Source organism: Eublepharis macularius, chromosome 11, assembly GCF_028583425.1.
Source record: "Eublepharis macularius isolate TG4126 chromosome 11, MPM_Emac_v1.0, whole genome shotgun sequence".
Taxonomy (NCBI): domain Eukaryota; kingdom Metazoa; phylum Chordata; class Lepidosauria; order Squamata; family Eublepharidae; genus Eublepharis; species Eublepharis macularius.
The window spans coordinates 93,272,953-93,298,343 of NC_072800.1; the positions used below are offsets into that span (position 1 = coordinate 93,272,953).

Consider the following 25,391-nt stretch of genomic DNA (forward strand, 5'->3'; position numbering starts at 1 on the left):
CTGGCAAGGACATGATCTGAGCACTTCAGTACCTGCCCACCCAGCTGTTCAAAAGGAGCACAGAGTCCACATTCTGAGCTGTACGCACAAGCCAAGTGCTGGTGGGGAAATTCCTGGAGATTTAGAAGAGGGGCCTGGGGAGTGTGGGCTTGGAGGGGGAGGGAGCTCATTGGGGTATAATGCCAGAGAGTCCACCGCCCCCCCCCCTCCATAGCAGCCATTTTCTCCAGGGAAAATAACCGCCGAAGTCTGGAGATCAGCTGTAATTCTGAGAGATTTCCAGACCCCACCTGGGGGTTGGCAACCCTGCAAGAAGAACCCATCAGAAACACCAGAAACTGGACCAGGAACCTCTCGGGGGAACCATCGGGACATGCAGGTAGCATCGGCCTCTGTGACTGGCGGGCAACAGGAAGCCTCCTGATGATGTATTTATCTAGGAAATGCATACAGCGCTTCACAGACTTGCTCGAATTCCCAAGGCCAGTTACAAATAGTAGAAGCCTGGCCTTTGGGGTCATAAGCAATACAGACTGCAAGGGTTTTTTTCCCCATAAATGGAACTGTCTACCAGTCTATTTCCAGGAACACTCCGCAAGTAGTCTGGAGTGGGGAATCAAACCCAGCTCTCCAGATTAGAGTCCCACGCTTTTAACCACTACACCAAACTGGCTCTATTCAACAACCATCTCTGCCCCCACACCCCATGATCTCACTGAGCTCCCTCCCTTCCTGAATCTCTTTCCAGGTACCACCTCTAAATCTCCAGGAATGTCTCAAGCCAGAGTTGGCAACCCTAGGCTACACTCATACCTACCTACCCAACCGCTACCACCATGCTGAGAGGCCCCCTGCAGGTGAGGTTGGGCAGGTGGCAATCTGAGAGAGGAACTCCTAGGCTGCGGCACTAAGACTGTGAAGCTGCCTCCCCAGGGAGAGTGGCCTGTCCCCTTCTCTCTTTGTCTTCCTCCAGCAGCTGAAGATTTTTTGGGTGTAGTGGTTAAGAGCACTCCTCCACTTGAAGCTAGCTGGGTGACCTTGGGTCAGTCACAGCTCTCTCAGAGCTCTCTCAGCCCCACCCACCTCACAGAGTGATTGTTCGAGGATAATCATAGCACACTTTGTAAACCACTCTGAGTGGATGTTATGTTGCCCTGAAGGGCAGTATATAAATCAAATGTTGTTATCTACAAGGACTTCTAGACCAGGGACCCCTTTCTCTTCTTGTTGGACAGGCAAAATATATTTCATAATCTTTCATTCTGTGTTCAAGCAGCAAAACTCCCCACCACGTATCTTTACGTAGGGCAAAACTGGGTCTCCGCTTCCTTTGGGTGCATACGATATTCAGCCTGACCAACTGCTTAGTTTTGAATTAGCTCTACCCACGTAGACACAGGCTGAAAGAGAAACACAGACTGCTTAAGGTGCACTTAAGAAAGCTTGCACCTCTGTGATGGGGCCGCGGGCAGGTTCATAGAAGAGCGGTCCATCGATGGTTACTAGCTGTGGTGACTGAAGGGAGCCTCTACGTAGAGAGGCGGCGCCAGGAGGCACCATCAGGAGAAGGTCTTGGTCTTTTGTGCCCTGCTTGTTTGGCCTTCCATGGCAACAAGTAAGCCGCTGTATGAAGCAGGATGATGGATGAGATGGACCAAGAGCCCCGTCCCGCAGGGCTCTTCTTAGGTGTTCATAGTCGGTTGCTCGGTTTTACAACGCGCTCTTTTAATGTGTCTGGTTTCGCTTGATTCCTGACAGTGGGTTGGATCCTGCAGATCCATTCCTGACAATGCTGACACATTCCCCCACAGCAAGGAGCAAGCTGCCCAGAATGGAAAGACCCCCGGAGGGCAGCCTGCAACCAAAATGGTGGCCCTCCCCATCCCTGACTCCCTGTTTCGCAGAGGCCTTGCCCCCTTTCAGCCCCAGAGGCCGCCCCCTGCAGCAATGTTTCCAAGCCTGCAGGCTGGGACCCAAAAGGGGTCACGAAGACTCTGAAAGTGGGTTGCAGGTCAGCCATCCCTCATGGCAGCTCCTGACCTTTGCACCCTTGTCTTACTCTCCTCGCCTTCCTTGTCAGCGTCTCACATTCTTGACTCCCCCTTTGCAGCTGTGTTGGATCCAACCAATGTAGACTACCCAGTGGCCAGCCAGAAGGCCTACAGGGAGGGCACAAAGCTTCCCTGTCACCTCCCAGCACCAGCATTCAGGCGGCTACTGCCTCGATCCATTGAGTCATGACGACAGCAACTGATGGCCCTCCCCTCCAGGAATCTGACAAATCCCCCCTTTAAGGCCAATTAAACGAGTGTTCCTCATTGCATCCTGCAGCAGTGAATTCCTCAAGTGGCTTACGCTTTGAAGTCCTCCCACCTCTCGTGAGTTCATGAGGACCTTTCCCTGAGCTACCTGGCCACCGGATCTCCTTCCCTCCAGCAAAGTCTCAGGACAGGACACGACAGGACATACCTCTGTGTCAAATTTTTCATTCACAACTGGAGCAGTGGTCACCCATTTCATCCTGGTAGCAAAACGAAGCGTGGATAGCTGAAGGAATAGGAATGTTACCACGCTCAGTGAGGAAGTGGTTTTGGACAGCAAACTCCCTGCTTTCAGAGCGACGATACCTGGCCCGCCTGTACTCCGAGGTTCTCTCTATCAGTCTGGCTTACAGGCTGCTTTGCCTCTGAAGAGATGAAGGTGGCTTAGTTACAGTTCCCAGAGGGCCTCCCCACCAGGCAATTTACCAAGCTGGACTAGTATAGCATCAGCAGCAACACTACACTGGGTGCTTTCTCAGACAAGGTTAAAAGCATAAGTATTACGCTTGATCTGCACATGCAGCAGAATGAATGGGGAGAATCCTGAAGTTCAGAATGGGCTGTATCACTGCACACTGCAGGTGAGAGATGCTGGGCTCTGCCATACTAAAAAAAAACTGCCCATGAGTAATGCTAAGCCACCAAGGACAGAGGTTCAAGCCTAGCCTATTCCTTGCTTTGCTAGTTTTCTACTTGCAGGTTGTACTGAAAAAACAGTCCCCCGCACCAATCATCTGAAGCAGTATAGCCCATCCCAGCGCCATATTCTACTCCATGCATACACCAGGATCATTTGCGGAAATGGTCCCCTGACATCTGAAGGGGTGACTACATTTCTTTGCTTCCTTACCCAGCCTCATAGACTCAGGGTGAACCCTGCTCAGCTTACCGTCTCCACTATGTGAACAGGTTCACTGCAGATATTAGCCACCAGGACAGTGTTGCAGTTTCCACCTGGGAGAGATAGAAAAGAACAGGAAGCAGGCTTTTAAATCAGAACACCCTTATGCATGGCCTCCGTAGCAAGCACACCAAATGACTCACTGATGCAGCAGTACTGGGGTTTTCTATGTACAGGGAAACCTTCCCGCACTGTCTGGTCTTCTGAGCAACTCCTGCACCTTTGCAGAGGATTCTGGGACACATTTTAGGGTCTATAATCAATTTCCAGAGGTACAATACACAGCTGGTCGGTTGGGCTTCAGCTGGTCACAGAAAACGTGTGGTATACAAAAAATGTGTCAAAAATACAGTCTTAATTTCTTTTTTTCTATTTTCAGGAGAAAAAACACACATACACATATAAAGTACTTGAAATATTGTGGAGCAGTAGAAAGGAAATAAACTTAAATAACTTTCGTCACACTTAGATGGAAGCCATGCAATATTGGAACAGAAAGTAGGGTTAAATTCCATTGTACATCTTTAATATTATGTGATTAATTATTGCATCAATCTGCAACTACTGATAAGATTGTAGGGGAAATAAAATTGAGGCCAGCCCTATGCCCAAAATGTCTCTACCTGGAGGGAAAACTGCACAATTTTAAAATAGTAGTCATTTTTCATAAAGAGTATGTGTGTACGCACATGAGCATGCAAGAATGCACACTTTTTTTTACCTGTGCCAACATCAGCAAGTGATATTATTCACCTATAAATAAGTGATCCCAAATGTAGTCCAGCCATTTAGGGACGGAAATATCTTGCACTTCCACTGCACTAAAATATCTTTTAACAGCAATTAGCTTAATGGTTTTAGCTGCTGACACTGAATTTTTGAGTTGTATTTTGGCTGCTGTTTGTTTTTTTAACAAAACTTTGCTTTGTTAGTACGTTGTGATTTACATGTTAAGAGTCCCATTGAGGGCTTTTGGGTAAGTGCAAAGGCAGGATATAAATAATCTCAACGAATACAGAAGAAATAAGTGTACTGGCTCTCCAGGCTGTTCATTTGAGCTTTAAAATGTTCTTCTCACTTATATAACATCCCTGGAGAATTCTGAGTATTGCAACCTAAGAAAATTTTGATTCATCCGTGACTATCTCAGAATGCCCTCTGTGTTATGTGCTGCCTCCTTCCTGCCCCAGACTGACCAAGTACCGGGCATTCCCTGGGGCTGCCTGTGACTGCCGACTGTTGCCCCGGGCCAGAAGGGGCGTGGCCACCACCAGCTCTTCTTTTTCTTTCCCCCTCCATCAAGGGAGGGGCACAGCCATTGGAAGTCAAGGGCTGGAAAGCCCATGGAAAGGCTGCTGGTGGTGGGCAAGGATCATGAAATGGAGCCATCATGTGCCCTCGCTAAGCTTCGCATTGAGGACTCCTGGCCTGCCCTGTCAGAAACTCCCCCCCCCCATGTTCATACCATGCAGTGCACAGATGACAAGCCCCGATCATTTTGTGTATGATAATGATCCAGTCTCTCCTTGGAATTTGTTATCTTCATGAGCTGGTGGGCTGTGGCTCATCCCTTAAGGCTGGAAGACCCTGGTTCAAATCTCCGCTCAGCCAGGAATTTGCCATGTGGCTTAGGAAAGTCACTCTCTCTGAGCCTCAACCCCTGACCCTAAGGCATGGGGATTAATAACACAGGCTTACCTTCCAGCGTCGTGATTAAGCGGCTGCAAATCAGCAGTCTGCTGGTTCAAATCCCACCACTGCCACGAGCTCAGCAGAGGTGGCCTGGGGTAAGCCCCTCCTTTCAGCCCAGCTCCCCAGCTGGATTGTGAGGATAATAGGAACACTGAATTTGTTTGCTAATCTGTCTTAGTCCAACACTTTAACCACTATACCACCCTAACTCTCACATCAGTAAACAATGAACTAGTTCATATCCCATGTGTCATGTTTAATGCCTCAATAAGCAACAGGTTGTCTTTTTCACTCAGATAAGAGGGTGGTGTTGTAGGGAGGGGGCCTTGGATGTTTCGCCAATGAGTTGGGAACCATGGGCTCCACCATTATGTTGCTTTACATATTATCTGTTGCTTTGAATATATACTGCTTGTGCTTCATGTTGTCTAATGTCAATCCTAGAACTGATTATGTTCTGTTTCAGCAGTCCTTCGACCCTGTATTGGATCCTTGCTAATGCTCTGTCTCCGTAAACTTGTATTCATCTACCCTATGACACTGTTTATGGAAATGTCCTTGACACTGTATGGACATGCCTACCCTTGTCCTTGCTACTGACTGTACTGATCTCACACTATGTAATCCGCCTTGAGTCTCAGTGAGAAAGGCGGACTATTAATGACATTAATTAATTAAAAATGACCAATTTGCACCTGACACAGAGGCAAAGCCCCATATGCGATTGAGCCGCCCAGAGCTACCACCTCTCCCAGCTCATCTTGCATCCTCCTTCTCCCTCCTGGCTCCACAATCAACCTATGAGAGAGTCGTCACTCATTTTAGACTCCCGAGTCCCTACGCACCATCGGAGAATCAGTAATTTATAGATTTCAGGGCACTGTTTTTGCCTTGGGTACTGAGTAGCAGGATAGGAAGGCTTCAAATATATATTCTGATGAAATTAAACCAAAGGGACAGCATAGCCTTGGCACAGCCCTGCGCGACACGCTAGGCTCAAGCTATGCAGCTACGTGAGCCAGGGTTTCCCCATGTCCCAGGCCAAAGCTCTGGCCCCTGGCGCCCCACCCCCCCACCCCGCCCAATACTGCTCCTAGCCCTTACCTAAAGAGTCCTTCAGGGTGTAAGTGAGCTTGCTCTGCCGGAAGGGGACATGCTCCCTGTTACGCTCAGACAACGCAATGATGACTTGTTCAAGGAATGACAGAGACTTGTTGATGTAAGTTGTTTCCTTCAATCCGCGTCCCTCTGACTGTTGATAAGGAAGACACTTTAGAGCCCCAGTTCTGTTGTTATGCTCCCATATTCCTTCTGCCTGTATTCACACACACACACACAAACTATTGCTCCTATTTTATAGCTGGAGAACGGAGGCTGTGAGCCAGCATCTCAAGGGTCACCATTTCCATGGCAGAGGGAGACTGGCTCCCAAAGCACACCAGTCCAGTTCTAGTCCAGAATCTTCTCCAACAGCCTACTTTGCAGAGACTGTTTTCTGCAGATCCAGAGGAGTGAGCCGTGTTAGTCTGTGGTAGCAAAATCAAAAAGAGTCCAGTAGCACCTTAAAGACTAACCAACTTTACTGTAGCATAAGCTTTCGAGAATCACAGTTCTCTTGCATCTGACGAAGAGAACTGTGATTCTCGAAAGCTTATGCCACAATAAAGTTGGTTAGTCTTAAAGGTGCTACTGGACTCTTTTTGAGTTTTCTGCAGAGAGGTATGCTTGCCGGCTGTGCAGAATTCCGGGGCAGCTCCTACGGTTGCATGCGCTGTTCCCGGATAAATTGCTAGACCCTTCAGTTGAGCTACATGAACAGAACGTGCTCTCTAGAATGCAATGAAGACCTGCCTGCAACTGGGAATGGCAGGGGAAGAGCAGCAATGAGTAGCTGGCTGCCTTTCAAGGAGGGAACTCTTATAAGCCTCCAACGCTTCCATAGAACACACCATGCTAGGAGACGCGCAAAGCAGACTCTGTGCCTCAATCAATCTTTAGTCAAAATCTTGACTGCATCATGGAACTGGACCTTTAACGTGGCATCAATGAGTAGTTCTACGACTGGGAGCACCTTTGGTTCCATTATTAAGTTACTGCTCCTTATGTTGGCTAAAGGCAAGTTCTGCAAGTCCCTTTGGGAAGGAATTTTGGGTCAACGCAGCCACTCAGGCATCGGTTTGAAGCACAAGACTGGTGTGCAGCGTAAGGGTTCGCCCTTTCCCCTCACGGCATCTTTCTGCTGAAAACTGGTTCATACAAAACCCTCCCACCAGCTGTTTTTACTCCCACTAAGACCCCTTTGCTCCATGACAACAAAGGAATGTACATTGGTAAGCGACCCCTCCAGTGAGGAGAAATATCTGCAGGGAGAGTGGACTACAAGTTTAATAATAAAATAAAATAAAAAATTAATTAAATTTTAAAAATCAGCAAATGCATAGGGCTCCAGATCCAAGCGGTGGTATTCCCACGATGTGGACCATTTTTCAGGGACACGCAACGAAAACCAGCTTCTTATCTACTTTCAATAAGCTACCTGACCCACCCTCTCCAGAAGAAGCAAGCAAGCGGACTTACCTTGCTCTTTGCCAACCTCTCTGAGCCGGCCAGATCTACCAGGTTAATTTTGGAAGTGACGAACGTGGCATCTGACATGATTCTGGAATGGCACTGAGGGAGGAGATTGAGTATGTTAGTGTGCCCTGGACAGACCAGGCAATGAACCAGTGCTAAAGATCCACAGGAATCTGGATTTTCCTGGCCGCCCTGAAAATTCTACCAGCACTGACCTCAATGTAAATGGTAAAGATGCAGTGAGACCGAGAAGAGTGGCTGTTCAGAGCGTGATGGCCGACAGTTCTGTTCATGTCGCCCTAGAGGGAAAATAAAAATGGGGGGGGGGGCAGACACAGGGAGTAAAAAGATTGCCCCTAGTGTAAGGAGGGGGGGGGCCCTGCAGGCACTGGAGCAGAGGCAGACCTCTCCCTGAACTGCAGCACCTGCCCCCACCCCTAGTGACCCACATTTGCCCTCTGCCCTAGCTGACTCACAACACAGGTTCCACCAAATAGAAGGAGGCCCCCTGGATCCTTCCTACCTCAAACAAAAAGTTTAAAGCAACTTCTTCGCTGGGGCAGGTGTGCACAGTCAGACTTTTCACAGAAACCCCCTGCGGGCCCTCTGCGATGGACAGCGGAGGGTAAGCCACGTGGGGCGTAGAGGATAAGAGGTCGAAGATGATCTCGTTGTGGATCTCCAGGTAGGAAACTCGAATGGTCATGAACTGACTGGCATGGTCCTCCATCGATTTGAAGACCTGGAGACAAAGTCACCCTCAGCTCCATGAAGACCCCTTTGGGTGGTGAGAAGGTGATGCACAAACTGTCTGGGCTTGACCAAAGTGGCAGGAGAACTTGCAGGCGAGGGGAACAATCCTGCGGGATGTTCACTGTGCATGTGGGAAGTTCTCCTGCACAGGAAAGGAGCACAAGCCTATTCCCCAGCCCCGCTACCCACAGTCCTTGGGCAGGAAATGCCAGGGATAGAACTGAAGCTGCTGCCCACTGCCTAAGAGGAAGAATGGAGTTGGCATAGATTCCTTCTCCTGAAACTGCAAAGCACCCCAGGACTTTCCCGTCCACTTCCTGCTGTAGCCAGGCCATCATGTCTTTATGCCTGGAAAAAACTGTAGCGTGAGTCCTTTCCACGGAGCCTTCTAATATCTACAATCTGCTGAGCCATGGAAGAAAAATTCTGTCTTGTTTCTTTCATAAAGAACAACAATGGACTTGCAGCCTAGGCCGGCTCACACCCCAACCTCTACAGGTTGCAATAAACTTGTATCCGGTCCCTTCCACTGTCATCCCACCTGTGACAACTATCAAGGCCGTAACAACCACCGGCCTGCAGCAATCCCACATCATGAGAGAAAGCTCTTTTGGATTCCTTTCTATTCTCTACCTTTGCATCATGCTCAGAATTACCTGTTGTATAGCTCGGGGAATGATTCCTCGATGCTCATAGTTTCCTGTTGTTCCTGTCATGGTGAAAGTCTTACCGGCTCCTGTCTGCCCATAGCATATTATAGTTCCTAGAAAAGTTAAAACACACACACACACACAATGAACTGGAGTTGTGTCTGGCAGATCTCTACCAAAGGGGCAGCTTGCCTCCTGGAACCCATATTAGGACTGCATTATTTTGCTGCTTGAAGAACTTCAACTGCTTCATGCTAAGAGCTGCCTTATGCATAATTCATTCCCAACGAGAGCATGAGTTACTAAGATATACCTTAGAATCATCCCCTTTTTAAATCAAAAGAATCTGATTTTTTTAAAAAAATAGAAACTGATAATGCTCACAGAAAATGCACAAGCTTTGACTTTGACAGGCCTTTGGCAGCTTCCCATCGAAGGTGGGGTCAATTCCCAATAATAAACACAAAGAGAAAGATATCCTAACAGCAATAATATTGGCCACTTCAAATGCCAAGATAATATAAGCAGCCACACCACCAGCAGCCCAAGAAGAAAAAGAGGTGCAATTTAGTTCCCCCGAGTCTCTTCGTTTGGCAGCAAGTCTGCCATGGAAGCGCACTGGCTACTTTTGGCTCAAATATATAATCTTCCCTTTGGGCCAAATTCAGGGGGAAAGCCCTTTTTGCAACAGAAGTAGTTGAGCACAACACAGATTGGCTGAGAACCAATGAAGTCGCTAACTACTTCCCCTCATTTCTCAAAACAGTGTTCCAACATTTAAAACAAAGTTGTTTTTGTTTAAGGAGGAGGGAAATTAATGTTTGCTGAATTGAATGAATGTATACAGTGTAATTTAAAAATAAATTAGGTGGGCAGTTGACTTCCTGATGCATGAGGGGTGGGGGCAAGACAGTCTGCTGTCATCTGTCTGCCTGTCTGTACGCACCCCTAGGGCCACTGCAGAGAAGGCCCTGTTGCTCCATCCTGCCAGTGCTACGGATTCCCATAACGATGCACATTTCATTACTCTGCATCAACAGGTGGGGCACTGAATCACTGGGTAATCCTTTGGCTGCTGTCCTAGAACCCCTACCCCGGGGCTGATGGAAATGCCCAGAGAAGGTAAGGGAACACGGGGACCATAGGAAGGAGGACCTCCCAGATAAAGCTAGCACAAAGGGGAGAGTCCTTGTTCGACCCTAGCTTCACGCACACTTGAAGTGCAGCATTCACTACAAACGGAAATTGAGGATTGCAAGAATACAGGTAAGAAAAGGACTTCTTACGAGTAATCTTATGGATTAAAATAGGTTAAATGACAGGAAGCAGAAATTAGGAATAAATGGGCAGTTCTCTCAATAGACGGAAGAAAGGAGTGGGTTCCCACAAGGATCAGCACTAAAAATGAGTGGGATCTGGGGGTGAGCAGTATAGAGGCCAAGTTTGCAAATGACACAAAATTAGTCATGAAGTTGAAAACCAACTGGCTGTGAAGAGCTCAGGAGGATTTCCACAAATTGGGCGAGTGGGCAACAATGTGGCAACTAAAGTTCAAGATGGGCAAGTGTAAGGTGATGCCCAGCGGAACAAAAAATCCCCACTTCAAGCACATGCTAACAGGGTCTGAACCTGCTGAAACTGAGAGGGAAAGAGACCTGGGGGTTGCAGTGGATGGCTGAATGAAAGTGTCGAACTCCATATTTACACATTTGCTTTGTAACCTTGCTTGATTCATTGCTGTGCAGAGTATGTGGGCATTTTCTTTTCACCACATGTTTTATATTATGTTGAATGCTGGAAGTTTGTTCTCCATAACCACAATGATCTCTATTCGAACATATTACTAAGAAGGCACCAGGGGAAGGAAGGTGGTTAGTGAATAGATCGATAGGTCCCCGGGAGTGTACAAATGCAGTAAATGGTCCCAGCAAAGGCTAGCTGGAGTGACAGCAGGAGATGCAGGCAATAGTCAGAGCCTGTAAACGGCAGCGTGGACAGAGTGCTACTGTGTGAGAGCAGATAATACTCTAATCGGCCAGCTGGTGGCAGCAGAAATACCAGAGAGAAGTGAGGAACCCCTCCAGGAGTTGGGTGGCCAAAGCAGAACAGCACCCATAAGCCAGCAAGCGCTCAGCAACATCAAGTGATTAAAATGCAGGATTCCCTGCCAGACAACGCAGAGATGGCCAAAAGGAGATAAGACAAATTCATGGAGGATAGGTCCATCAGTGACTAATAGGCATGATAACTAAAGGGAACTTCCACATCCAGAAGCAGCAACCCTCTGGATGCCAGGGGCAACATCAGGGGAGGGTCACGGCCTCTTTGCCTTCTGGTTGGCCCTCCATAGCAACTGGTTGTCCACTGAGTGAGACAGGATGCTGGACTAGATAGACCACTGGTCTGATTCAACAAGGCTCTTCTTACGTTCTCAAAATGTACCATTATATCCATTGAGAGCCTGGGAGACCAGGTCTCTGGCTACGGAGTCATAAACCAGCTCTTGCGTTGCGTTGTGAAAAACACCATCTAGTTTAAAAGACCAGTCCGTCTGTTTGTTGTTGACAACTCCCTTTGAATGGTCTCTTTCGATGTAGATATTGATAGTCTAGAAAGAGAGAGAGAGAGAGAGAGGCAATGTCGCAATTGGCTACCCTAGAAAAACAAGAGAATGTCAGGACAGGTTTGCTCCTTATGACCACCTAACCCTGTTCTCTAGAACAGCCAGTGCAATGTTTCTGCATGCTCACAAACATCAACTTCCTCGTACTTCACCTCCAGCATCTGGGATTCAGCGTCTGCTGCCAGGGTTCATGGAGCTTCTACAGAGGTATCAAGGCTAATAGTTGCCATCTATCGAATCCTCTTTCGAAAATCTTATGAATCGCTCCTACTTCCCGTGGAAGTGAACTCCATGCTTCAACTATGTTTCATTTCAGAACTACAGCAAATCTACTCTGCTGGGTGACCTTGAGTCCTGGTGCTATGAGGGAGGCAGGAAAATGTGCTTCTCCTCCACTCTCTCCACACTACTTGTGTGTGTTATGTGCCATCAAGACCTTTCTGACTTGAGATGACCCTATGAATTAACAACCTCCAAAACTTCCTACCATTGACAGCCTTGCTCAAGTCTTGCAAACTGAAATCTTGGAACCTGTTTCTTATCCTTCCTTCATCATCTTTTTCTAAACCATGAAGCCAAAGATATTTCATCCCTCACTTTGTATAGAAGAGGCTCCAGCGCTGTAACAATTCCTGCCCTTTTCTGTGCCTTTTCAGAAAAACAGAACTGGCTTGATCGTTCAGTTTTTCAACGCCATTAAAGGCTTTTGAGGCTGAAATTCTACAAACACATTTCTGGGAGTAAACACCATAGAATAACATGGGGTTTACTTCTGAGTAGGTTTGCTTCGGTTACTTCCTGTGTATAGAATAGATCACTAAAACGAATCTATTCTTGCAAAGAAATGGTGATCCACAATAGCCACTGAGTCTGGAATTGCCATAATTTGCTCTTTCGGGTTTTATAGAGAATCCAGACAATGCCCACTTCTCTGTTGTTTCCTCGTCTTTCTTTTTCAGCCCTGACTTTTGGTGATCTATTTAGCTTAAATCCAATACAGCATGAGGTTGTGCAGTGTGGACAGTCAAAGAACTACTGTCGTTTCTTGGGGCTACTATCCTTTGAAATCCCCTCCCTCGTGTCCACCTAGCGTTCATCTACTCCATTTATACCTCACCTTTCTCACCAGTGAGAACCAAAAGTGGCTTACAATGCTGTCCTACCCTCCAATTATCCTCACAACAACCCTGTAAGGTAGGTTAAGCCTGGAACTGTATGACTAGCCCAAGGTCATTTTGTTTAGGAAACTGAGAGCCTTGCTACAAGTGACATTTTACACGTGAAGGATAAAGGATCATTTTTGCAAGTCTTTCTGGGAACTGAAGTTCCTCTCCCCCACCCCTTTTCCTTCTGTTCCTTCCCCTCACTGCCTGAAGAGACAGAGAGAGCCTACGGCAACATCAGCTTTTGCAAATCGTCTTGCTGAGGAGGGGGGGGGGGGAGAATGCTCCAGAGAAAGCTGAGAAAGTTGCAGCTGCCTGCCCCAAAGATCATTGAGAGCAGGCTTGTGACTGGAGGAACGATTTGCAAAAGTTGCTGTTGCCGCCGGCTTTCTCTGTCTCTTCAGGCAGCGAGGGGAAGGAACAAAAGTTAAAGGGGTGGGGGAGAGGAACTTCAGTTCCCAGAAAGACCTGCGAAAATTATCCTTTATCCTTCACGTGTAAAATGTCACTTGTAGCAAGGCTCTGAGGGGAATCCTAAGCAAGTCTGCTCAGAATCCTACTCAAGTCTTTTCAAAGGGGCTTACTCCCTATGAAAGCGCTCTAAGGAAGGCACTGTAGTTTCCTGTGTCTGAACTGGGCACAGCTATTGCATCCACAGCCTATTAGCCTGTTCAAAGGAAAGAGGCCTCCTGTTAGCTTCTTATAGTCACTTACCAGATTGTCGGGTCCAAACTTGATCATATCTTGAGAAAAGTCAGCGGAGGGCTTGAGTCGTGCAAATGCGTGAACTCTTTTTATGGAGGCACACATTGTGACAAAGGCTGGAGGAGAGAAATAAGAACCCAGAGTCAAAGACTGCTTTCGCTAAGGGCCAATTCACACCAGAGCTTAGCAATACTGAAGTGAATGGTACGTGTGACAAAAAACTGCGATTGTATTCAGATCAGGGGCGGTCACCCAATCTATAAGCTTCCAATGGTTGACAGCGACACACCCAAAGGTGAAATTCTGGATCCACTTACACAGGAGTAAGTTTCTGTGTGACTCCTCTGTAGAAAAGCATACATAGGGTTGGGCTGGAATGGACCACCCAGTTTTACGTTGCACATGAGAGGAGTTCCTTCTAGTTCATGATTCTACACTCAAAAGTATACACTGGTTTTGCTATCATCTAATAATCTTGGAAAGGATAATTGAGAGAGGGGTGGGGGGGGGGGGACAGGAGTGTTCCCAACAGACCATTCAGTAACTTCCTCAACTGTAATTCCCAAAGCCCCTCAGGAAAGGGCAGTCAAAAACAGCTCCTTCTTTATCACACACAATACATAAATTAATATCTGGAACTTATTTACTGCAAGACAAGCTGCCAAGGTGGGGACAAGGTTCAGCGGTTTTAAACAAGGGCTAAGCTAAGTGAGAGTGCAGTCGTATGCAGGGGGGTGGAGAGAAGACACACAATGGAATTAGACTGGAAAAACTCTGCTCAGGATTGCAGTGAAAGGCACATAGGGCTATCAGAACCAACGGCTAAAATGAAGCCTCCCTATTCAGGGGCAGTCTACCTCTGACTACCAGAGACAGTCCACCACTAAAAACAGGGCAACAGGCCAAATTATTATTACGAATAATAGGACAATAGGCTAAATTATTAAATTACTACTAATAAGAGGACAATAAGCTAAATTATTACTACTAATAATAATAAAGAGGGAAGTGTAAGGGCTTCTTCCTTCCGTCGGCAAACACCGGCCACGAGCCGCCTCTATTCCTGCCGTTGGCGACAGAGACAGGTATGCTGCGTTTATGGGATGGCGAAGGAGGAGGGAACGAAGAACTAGGGCGGTTGCTATGGCGACGTCCCCTTCCTGTGTGCCCCGTTCCTATGGTCACCGCCACTTCCGCCCCATTCCGGAAGTCCCCTGGGCATCGCGGCAGAGCCGGCGGAAGAGGACGCGCGGGAGGGGCGGGGGGAGGAGTGGTGGGAAAGAGTCCGGACTTCCGGTCTCGCGCGAGAGTGGGGGGCGGCTACGGTGGCCGGGCGGCGCCAGGTGGCGCCCGAGGCGAACGCGGCGGCTGTGAGGCGGAGCGGCTGGGCGAGGGCCAGACCCGGCCGGCCCGGGGAGGCGAAGAGAGGCGGGCGGGCAAGATGCTGGAAGCGGCCGGGCCGGACCCGGAGCTGGACCCGGAAGACCTGGTGCACTTCTCCGTGGGGGACCTGCCCAGCCGCGGCTACGGGGTGATGGGCGAGATCCGCCGGCAGGGCAAGCTGTGCGACGTCACCCTCAAGGTAGCGCCGGAGGGGGAGGGGGAGGGGGAGGGGAGCTGGAAGGCCCCCGCCCGGCAAGAGGCCCCCGGACCCCAGGCCGCCCTCGGGGCTGGCCGCGTCTCCTTCAGGCGGAGCCCGCAGGCGTCCCAGCTGGCTTCTGCAGGTAGCTAGAGGAAGGGCAGGCTGCGCCGGGAGGCGCCATTCCCCCTTCCTCTGTTGCAGGGGGACCGCCGGGTCAGGCTGCGGCCATAGAAGCAGAAGGGTTGGAAGGAACCTCAAGGGTCATCTAGTCCAACCCCCTGCACAATGCAGGAAAATCACGAATAGCTCCCCCCGCCCTCACACCCAGTGACCCTTACTCCATGCCCAAAAGATGGTAAAACACAGTCCGGAGCTCTAGCCGAACTGGCCTGGGAAAAATGGCTACCTGACCCTAAGGAGGTGATTGGCCTTACCCTGGGCGTGTAAGAAGGGGCCAGGAGAACTAAGCACTGATTTAGCCCTTCCTGCCCTCCACCTCATGATCTGCCCAGGTTCACAGAATCAGCACTGCTGAGAGATGGCCATCTAGCCTCTGCTTAAAAACCTCCAAAGAATCATTGAAGCATAGAGTTGGAAAGGTTCTCCACGGTCACCTAGTCTAACCCCCTACAGAGTGCAGGAAATTCACAATTACCTCCCTCCCCACACACACCCAGTGACCCCTGCTCCAGGCCCAGAAGACAGCAAAACACCATCAGGTTCTCTAGCCAAACTGGTAATCGGCATTACCCTGGGCATGTAAGAAGGGGCCACGAGCACTGATGTAACCCTTCCTGTACCCTTCCTGTAACCCACCCACCTCACAGGGTGATTGTTGTGGGGTAATAATAACATACTTTGTAAACCGCTCTGAGTGGGCATTAAGTTGTCCTGAAGGGCGGTATATAAATCGAATGTTATTATTATTATTATTATTCCTGCCCTTCCTCTCCTGATCTACCTAGGTTCCCTGAATCAGCTTTACTGTCAGATGGCCATCTAGCCTCTGTTTAAAAACCTTTGAAGAATCATGGAATCATAGGGTTTGATCTCCAGGGTCATCTAGTCCAACCCCCTGAACAGTGCAGGAAACTCACAACTACCTCCCCCATACACACCCCCAGTGCCCCCTGCTCCATGCCCAGAAGATGGCAAAACACCATCAGATTCCCTAGCCAAACATGCCTAGGGAAAATAACTTCCTGACCCCAAAGTGGTGATTGGCATTATCTTGGGCATGTCAAACAGCAGGAATTGGGTCCAGGGGCACCTGAGAGACCAGCGAGATTTCCAGGACACAGGCTTTCCAGATTCACAGAGCTCCCTCCTTCGGATACAGGTCATCTGTAGAAGTCATCTTCATCCTCTCTTGTTTGAACAAGGAAGCTCTGACTTTTATTCCCTGAGCACCGCTCTGGTCTCTAAGGGGCCCCTGGACTTCAGTCTTGGTATCCGCTGGGCTCAAATCCTGCTGTCCAGCAGCAGACCAACATGGCTGCCCACCTAAAATAGTAGACTCCGACAAGGTTTCCAGGGGAGAAGCTTTCCAGAGTCAAAACTCTCTTCTTCGGACTCTTCCTCTGCCTTTCTGAAGAAGCTGCTGTGGAGATAAAGACTGAGAGAGGGTGTTTAAGGAACTGCCAGATGTGGGAGTTATTTTGCTAGGATGGACAAACAGAGCAAGCCCTTTGCAGTCATCCTGGCTGGAGAAAGTGGCAGGAGAGGGGGGAAAGCAAAAGGAGGGCTGGGCGTGCAAAGGAGCAGCAGGAAGGGTGCAAGGAAGAACAGAGATATTAGGGATCACCTTGCCCTGGGGAGGGGTTAATGAGTGGGAGGGATTTAGTGGGGGGCAGAGAGGAGACACTCAGGGACCCCAGGGTGGGGGCACGAGGAAGGAAGGGGGCTCAGACAGATGCAGGGCACCCTGCAGATTCTCCCTTGAAGGATGTTTCTAGGTGGGCAGTCGTGTTGGTCTGCAGTAGAACAAGAAGATGAGAGACCAACTTGATTCCCAGAGCGTAAGCTTTCCAGAGTAAGCTTTCACTAGATGCTTGGGGAAATCTGGTATTATTTATTTACTTTATTTATAGTCCACCTTTCTCACTAAGACTCAGGGCGGGTTACACAGTGTGGCTCAGTACAGTCGATATCAAAGACATTTCAATAAAACATGTAATGGGTATATACAGGCACATTTGCAAAGATTTAAAAAATCCACAGAAATCCACTACAGAGCTGAAGAAATGCCGAAACAGAGTATAAGCGATTCTACGACTGCCATATTAATCATCATAGTAGCTAACCTGGTAGGATCATACCTACCACAATAGTAGTGGAGTCTATGGTCCATCAATATCTACAGCAATAGTAGTAAAGTCTGTGGCCCCTCCCTATCCCTTTACTAATGGATCTCTATGAATCCACTTCCCTACAGCACAGCCCTACTGACTTTCGAAAGCTTATTAACTCCCCAAAGCTCCTTGAAGGATGTTACACCTCTCATCTTCACTGAGAATTAACTTGCTTGGGGGGGGGGGCGTGTAGCCATGATAGGTCTGTGGTAAAGAATTTTTAGGCCTCATTTCATAAAATCTTGTTCTGAGCATACATTCAAAGCTGACAGCACACAAAACATGTAAACACATAAGATTGGCCTTGCCCCAGTGTCACATTTCTTCTCTGAGATATCCTGCAGGACAGATGGGTCTCTGGTGAATGGGAAGGATCACCAAGCAAAGTATAAACATTTTCTTGTCTGTATTGTATCCGTTAGATAATTAAGACTTTAACCTTGATTGCATTCCATTCCCAAGAGAATATCAGATATGTGGCTCCAGCTTCTCAAATGTCTGTATAATTCATTTGTCACTCAAGCTTGTCTGAGGTCATATTCTCTGGGAAAATGCATCATTACGACAAAGTACAGAGAAGGGCAACTAAAATGATTAAAGGGTTGGAACACTTTCCCTATGAGGAAAGATTGAGGCGCTTGGGGCTCTTTAGCCTGGAGAAAAGACGACTGAGGGGAGACATGATAGAGGTTTACAAGATAATGCACGGGTTAGAGAAGGTAGAGAAAGATGTGTTTTTCTCCCTTTCTCACAATACAAGAACTCGTGGGCACTCTATGAAATTATTGAGCAGTCGGGTTAGAACAGATAGAAGAAAATACTACTTTACACAAAGGGTGATAAACACGTGGAATTCGTTGCCACAGGAGGTGGTGGCAGCTACAAGCATTGCCAGCTTCAAGAGGGGACTGGACAAATATATGGAGCAGAGGTCCATCAGTGGCTATTAGCCACAGGAGATAGATGGTATTCTCTTTGTGGGGAGGTGGTGCTCTGTTGTCTTGGTGCTGGAAGGAAGGCAGTGGGAGGGCTTCTGGTGTCCTGGCCTCACTGACAGTCCTTTAGATGGCACTGGATTTCTAGCCACTGTGTGTGACAGAATGTTGGACTGGATGGGCCACTGGCCTGATCCAACATGGCTTTGCTTATGTTCTTATGTTCTTATGAGTTTTAACAAGGTGTATGCATCATTACGAGAGAGTTTTATCCTAACCTTTTTTATTCTGTAAACAATTAGCAATTATCCTGTAAACAAACGGCATCAAGGGTATATAAATCCCTCCAATGGAACTGGTCTTTACACACGTTTCCCCGAAATGGAGAATGTGCCATGGGGTTATTAAATAAATAATAAACCCATATTTCTTTGAAGACGCCTTTGGTGTCTTGATTATGTGTGAAGTCATTTGACTGAAAGGGGGCTTGAATTGAAACGCAGAGCGCTACAAAATAAATCCCCTTTCAGTCTGCACCAAGACCAGTGGGAGCATTGCGGCCCATTTGTGATTCTTGTATTCTCATACACGCTTTTCTGGAGAGGAGCTCGCTTGTCAGGCGCTGGAGAGAAGTACATTGCAAGCTTTAAAAAAACGGTAGCATGATGTAATCCACTTGGGGGGTCCCCTTTGGGGAAACAAGGAGGGTAAAAATGAAGTAAAATGAGCAGATGAAAACTTGGAAGCCTCCGAGGTGCCCCAGGACTGCTGCTGGGAGGTACTCTAGCTAAGTGGTAGAGCATGTGCTTTGCAAGACAAAGGTCCTAGGTTGAGTCTCTGGCAACATTTAAAGACCCTGGAGAGCCACTGCCAGTCTGAGTAGACCATTCTGACCTTGAGGAAGGGGTAGCCTGGGTAGTTGCAAGATTTCTCATCCAGCATCTGCCGCTGCCTCCAAGTATACTTAGTTGCAGTCCTCGGGTTGACCTTGGCCCAGAATGCTGAGCAGGACTGCCTTTTGCTCATAGTGAATGTGGGACCTCATAGGAATGCGCTGCAGGCTGCTCCTTCGGGTTTCTTGCTTGGATTGGTAGTGCCAGGGCTTTATAGCTTTTCCTGATTTGAAATGTTTTGACGTTTTGTGAGTGGTCTGGAAACCGGATTTGGGTGGATGCATAGCTTGTAGGTGCTGTAGCACCTCCGTGCAAACCACAGGAGCAATTTTGGTATGTATGATAACAGACTCACAGACTGGACGAGTCATGGAAAAGAACTCCCTGCTTGGAGTGCCTTTGGTGTGAGGCTGCTTGGTACTGGCAGGTGGGCCTCAGTGTTCCTATCCAGTTTCTCACACATTTTTTACCCTGTTTTGAGACTGCGGTTCTTTACCTTTATCCACATGATTCTTCCGAAATCAAGGTGATCTGCTCTGAGTCACTTTTTAGATCTCCGATGCAATTGGCGATAATTGCAGCATAAGGTCTTCTAGGATAGCTCATCTGCTCTAGATCCTTTTCAGTCCGGTTTCAGACCTGGAGGTGGCCCTGCTGGCTTTAGTTGACAAGATGCATCTGGATGTAGTTTGCTCTGTTGCTCCTTCAGGATTAATCTGTCTTTGGCACAGTGGGCCATGCTATCTTTTTGAGATGCTTGGAGGCAGAAGTAGGTATCAGAGGTTGTGCATTGGACAGGTTCAAATCATTCCTCACTGACCAATCTCAAAGGATTGCTGTTGGACTCCAGTTATTGTCATTGTGGGATCTATCCTGTGGGCAGGGCTTTTTTTCTGGGGAAAGAGGTGGTGGAACTCAGTGGGTTGCCCTCAGTGAAAATGGTCACATGGCTGGTTGCCCCGCCCCCTGATCTCCAGACAGAGGGGAGTTCAGACTGCCCTCCGCGCTGCTCAGCGGTGCGGAGGGCAATCTAAACTCCCCTCTGTCTGGAGATCAGGGGGCGGGGCCACCAGCCATGTGACCATTTTCAAGAGGTTCTGGAACTCCGTTCCCCCTGAAAAAAAGCCCTGCCTGTGGGGTTCCCCAGGGCACAATCCTGTCCCTCATGTTTTTCAGTCTTTGTGTAAAGCCCCGAAGCCAAATAATCCATGCTGACAATACTCAGCTATACATATTCCTATCCACATCTCCTGGGATGCAGTAGAGGTCCTGAATCGCTGTCTGGCTGCTATGGTTAATTGGCTAAGTGAATGAATTAGAACTAAACCTTGGAAAGACAAAGGTAATGCTGGTTGGGAAGGTAGAGATCTTGAAGGACAGCACACTCCCCACTTTCAGTGGGGTTCAGCTGCCACACTTGCTTACAGTTAAAAGCTTTGGATTCATAATGGATGCTACCACGAACTTCCTTGGTCGTCTCCCATCCAAGTACTAACCAGGATTGACCGTGCTTAGCTTCCAAGATCTGACAAGCCCATCATGCCGGATCCAGCAGTACTGCTGTAAAAGCAAGTTAACGCTGTTGCCAAAAATACTTTCTTTCAACTCAAGTCTAGCCTGGAAGATGGTCTCCTAAGTTGATATGGATAATACGGCCACCTGGATCCATGCTACGGTAAGATCAAGATTAGACTACTGCAGTGCTCTCTGTGTAGGGCTCCCAGTAGAGTCAGTTCGGAGACTCCTGTTGGTTCAGAACACCGCAGCTCAGCGCAGATGTAGCATGCATATTGCTCCACTGATTGCTCATCAGTTACTGGGTTCAATTTAAGGTACTGGCTATCACATCTGCTGGACCGCCTCTCCTCCATGCTCTGCTACAACAGCTTGGTTCATCCGTGCAGGGCTTTCTGGGTTTGCCACCCTTGCAAGTGAGCAAAATCAACAGCTGCCCATAAATGTGCATTCTCTGTAGTGGCCCCCCCGCTTATGGAGTGGCCTGCCCGTTGAGGTCAGGAAGCCTTAAGAAGCATCGCTAATTGCCTTTGAGACACCTGTTCTCCATGACCTTGTTCAAGTTTGTAAAACCTAAATATACCAGGAGTCATTTACTGCATTTGGGGGCATGGAATTTGACCAGTCCTTTCACCATTGCGTAGAGTAACATAGTGTCCTGTCAATACCATCAGTTCTGTTCCTGTTGAAATGCTGCAATCAAACAGATCAATAATAGTTTACTTGTTTAGGCGTATAACCTGCCTCATCTGGTAGGCTTGGGAGAGATTCTGGAAACAGGCAGAAAAAAAGAGTCCGGTTGAACAGCTGAAAATATAATCTGCAAAAAAACTCCACACTGAACAGCTGAAAATATAACCTGCCAAAAAACCCCTCTCACTGACTCTGCCTCTCCCACCAGCCCTTGAACAAGCCTTGATTGGTATGACAAGAAACTGTTGTGACAGATGCTCAAAATCTGCGTTTCCAAAGTTTGGCATTTGTGGCGGGGGCGGGGGGGGACCCTGACAAATGCCTCTCTGTGTATTCTTGCAGACGGGGTTTATTAGCAGTTCCCCCAGCTGATTGTGAGTAATGATTTTGTGTCTCATAGTGTTTGGGGGAAACGTTGAATAGCAATTGCCTGTTCAGCAGTTTGCTACTCAGGGTGGCCTTTTTATGCCCTTTTGGGAGGTGATCTTTCAGTGTGCATGTTCAATTGTCTTAGCTACATTTCTGCCTGTTGATGTCTGGATATAGATAATGTTGTGCAGAATGAAGGATTTCTCCCTGGTGCTGCAGGGCCTTCTTTCCCAGTCTTCTAGATTAGAACATGATGTCCTTCCCCTGCCTTAAAAAGCAGTCCCTCAGAGCTATGAACGCAAACGTCATTAACCTTTGACTGGGCCTTTCAAGCAGGTATAGCTGTCAGTTGATTTGTGTGGTTGTTTCCTTCACTTAGTACAGAATGCTTAGCGGTGCTTTGCAAGCGGTTAGTGAAGTGCTAAGCCATGTGTTTTGGGGGAAGCTTTGTTTGTATTCAGTTCAGGAAATCAGGCCGTCAAAAGCCTTAGTGTTGTAATGGACATGGGGCTTCATCCTGCAGGCCTCCATCTGTATCTCCCTGTGCCCCTCAAAGTGCTGGCCCAGGGGGTCGAAGGGCCTTCCGAAAGAGTTCTGTAGAAGAGCCCTTGAGGAGACAGAACTAGATTGTAGGAGCCAACCCATTACTTGTATATTGTCGAAGGCTTTCACAGCCGGAGAATGATGGTTGTTGTGGATTTTCCAGGCTGTATAGCCGCGGTATTGGCATTGTAGTTCCTGATGTTTCGCCAGCAGCTGTGACTGGCATCCTCAGAGGTGTAGCACCAAAAGACAGAGATCTCTCAGTGTCACAGTGACACTGAGAGCCCTGTGACACTGAGAGATCTCTGTCTTTTGGTGCTACACTGCTGAAGATGCCAGTCACAGCTGCTGGTGAAACGTCAGGAACTACAATGCCAAGACCACGGCAATACAGCCCGGAAAATCCTCAACAACCATCATTACTTGTATATTTTAAAAGTTACAGATCTGAAAAAGTGGTCCTGTGCCTATCGGAGCAGCAAAATGCTAGAGGGGTCTGCGTATTTGGGGCTCACCAGGTATACAGAGAAATGATATTCTGCAAACTAAGAACCTGAAGACCCTTCCAAAGTCTTTGAACAAGCCCTGAGGCACCCGGAAGCAGGGAATTTGGAAGCTGAGAGTTAGCTAAAGAGGGAGAGAGGAGAATCCGCCTGCTGGAGCCTGAAGGCTTATAGTCTCATGGAGGGGTCGAGTAGGGTCAGAGGAAATGCCTGGAAGGTCTATCTCCATCAGTCCCCCAGTTGTGGATTCTGTAAGCATTTAATGCCTCTAATCACAAAGAAGAATTAATTAGAACTGAAGGGGAAGCGCGTTGTCCAGTTCAAATTAATTGCCCACCTCCCCCTTCAAGATGCTTTAATCTGTGAAGGGCTCAGAGTCCATAACATCTGGTGTCCTGCACAGTTGGGGCAGGTAAAATACAGATAGGGGATGTGTGCCATTAATCATAAATCCCCCAAACTCAACTCCTCTGCGTTGTCTTTGTAATCTATTCCCAAACGTCAGCAACACAGGAGCTATTGGAAGGGAGCACTAGTGCTAGACAGCTGAAGCTCAGGGATACTTGACCAGGAAAGGACTCATATATTTTTGTGGCAGTCATGCTGTTGATATTAGGTCATGGAAGAATTATTTACTCCCCCCTCCCCCATCTAGCTTGATAACTTGCTTACCACTGCTAGAATAGGCATTCCCCTAAGTAAGTTATTTATTCTAATATATAACTTAGTTGTGGCGTTACTGGTGGTGGCCTTACATGCCAAATATTAGCAGTTTCAGATATTTTTAGCGGTACTGCAGGGGCGCGTTGTCCCTGCTGCCCCCACGAGCAGTTCGCGCAGTGCTCTAAGGCCAAGCGATTTCACGATGAGGCCTCGTTCCAGAGAGAGAATGTGCTGATTGAACTGCCTCTGGTGGATCTCAGTTGAGTCATGATGTTTTTCCCACAAGGATGTTGGAAAAAATGTGTGTGCCCTTGTGCAGCATCGCTTGCAGCATCTTACCACAATCCCATGTGCTGGGAAGCCACAGCAGCTCCCGGGGCTGGAAGGACATTCCTCCCACCCTCCTGGCTCTCTATGGCCCCTGATTTGCTTACCCCAAATGGGCCGGGCAGCAGATTCCCTGCCTAGCTGTTGCGGAAGGGCTGCATTTATCATTTTTTTAAAATAAAAACCTTCATTCTCCTAACTTGATATCGGTCGTCCTCCACAACTATATACTTCAAGAAGTAGAACTCCATGAAGGAAAACGTTATGAGGGCAGAGATGGGGGAGAGAGAGAGCTGGAGAGGTCTGCTGTCTTCCTGATGCCTCTCTGCCTTCCCTCCCGAACGCTAGGGATGCTGACTCGCTGCGAACTTGCCTCAAGCCTTTGAAATTGTTCAAGCTGTGGACAGTTCAAGTATGCCAGCCTCCTGTTTGCAACTAGTTAATTAGCGTGCAGCAAGACTGCCCTGAACTGTGCTGGGGACCTCAGGGAGTTTGATGCTCGCCCCTCCTGGTTTATGAAGTTATGACCTAGTCATCTGTTGAGAGGCAGCATCCTCTGCCTAGTTCTAGGGTTTGTGATTCCTGTCAACTCCATTTAAGGACACATATTCGACTTGTACTGTGCCAACTGCGCTGGCTTCCAGTTGAATTCCGAGTCAAGTTCAAGGTGCTGGTGTTAACCTTCAAAGCCCTTAGCGGACTGGGACCTGCATATCTACGGGACCGTCTCTCCCTGAACGTTCCCCGGAGGACGTTACATTCTGCTGGTGGTCCCCGGCCCCAAGGATGTTCGCCTGGCCTTGACCAGGGCCAGAGACTTCTCAAGGCTCCGGCCTGGTGGAATGCTCTCCCAGCTGATATCCATGCCCCGCGGGACTTATTACAGTTCCGCCGGGTCTGCAAAATGGAGATGTTCCGCCAGGCCTATGAAAATGGTTGAGGAGCTGGTGAATTATCCTGCTGGTCCCTTCCCTGGTCTGCTCCGCTTCCAAAGCCTAACTGAGATCTGTTGAGCCTACCCATGGTGATATGTGCCAAAGTTACCACCCCGCCACATCTTAGAGGTCCTTGTTGAACTGCGTTTTATTGTTTTACATGGTTTTATTTTATGTATTTTATAGTATTTTATGGTATTTATATATGGTTGCAATTGTTATAATATGATGTTGTGTCCTGCCCTGAGCCCTCTTGTGGGAAGGGCGGGATACAAATCTAACAAATAAATAAATAAGGCAAGAGAGCCACTACCCAGACATGGAAGGCAGACGGCGTTTGCCCACATTCCAACGCTGCAGCTTCTTCTGACTCCAGAAAGAGCTCCTGGAGTCGCAGGATCTGTGCGGAGGGGCAGGTGGGCTGGAGCAAGGAGGGATACGGAGGGGGAATTGCCTCCCTCCCCTGAGGGGAGCGGCATGTGCGGAACAGGAAAGAGGAGCAATTCCAGCTCTGTGTCCCAAGCAAGCTTCTGTGGCAGGGTGGGGATTCAACCTGGATCTTCCAGGTCCTAGTCTGATACTCTAACCACTACACCACGCTGGCTTTCCCATCAAATTGGGGGAGATGCCAGGGAATTCAAATGATCTCTCCAGAATTGGATGTGGGAGAAACCAATTTAAGCTTCCTGCTTCTTAGGCT

General features: G+C 48.3%; 2 protein-coding genes across 3 annotated transcripts in view; one reads left to right on the forward strand and one right to left on the reverse strand.

Annotated features, from left to right (window-relative positions):
* KIF9 (kinesin family member 9) overlaps positions 1 to 14,466 on the reverse strand; it is a 35,560-nt gene extending 21,094 nt beyond the window's left edge. The window contains exons 1-10 of the mRNA XM_054991694.1: positions 14,368 to 14,466; positions 13,392 to 13,498; positions 11,334 to 11,499; positions 8,898 to 9,004; positions 8,012 to 8,230; positions 7,704 to 7,787; positions 7,492 to 7,584; positions 6,019 to 6,166; positions 3,211 to 3,275; positions 2,470 to 2,547 (exon numbers count right to left, since the gene is read on the reverse strand). Of these exons, the coding sequence (XP_054847669.1) occupies positions 2,470 to 2,547; positions 3,211 to 3,275; positions 6,019 to 6,166; positions 7,492 to 7,584; positions 7,704 to 7,787; positions 8,012 to 8,230; positions 8,898 to 9,004; positions 11,334 to 11,499; positions 13,392 to 13,487 (1,056 nt within the window). The 5' untranslated portion in view covers positions 13,488 to 13,498; positions 14,368 to 14,466. The remainder of the gene's footprint in view (positions 1 to 2,469; positions 2,548 to 3,210; positions 3,276 to 6,018; positions 6,167 to 7,491; positions 7,585 to 7,703; positions 7,788 to 8,011; positions 8,231 to 8,897; positions 9,005 to 11,333; positions 11,500 to 13,391; positions 13,499 to 14,367) is intronic.
* A 242-nt stretch (positions 14,467 to 14,708) lies between these two features.
* KLHL18 (kelch like family member 18) overlaps positions 14,709 to 25,391 on the forward strand; it is a 42,946-nt gene continuing 32,263 nt past the window's right edge. For both annotated transcript variants that reach the window (XM_054991251.1, XM_054991252.1), the window contains exon 1: positions 14,709 to 14,964. In XM_054991251.1, the coding sequence (XP_054847226.1) occupies positions 14,824 to 14,964 (141 nt within the window). In that variant the 5' untranslated portion in view covers positions 14,709 to 14,823. The remainder of the gene's footprint in view (positions 14,965 to 25,391) is intronic.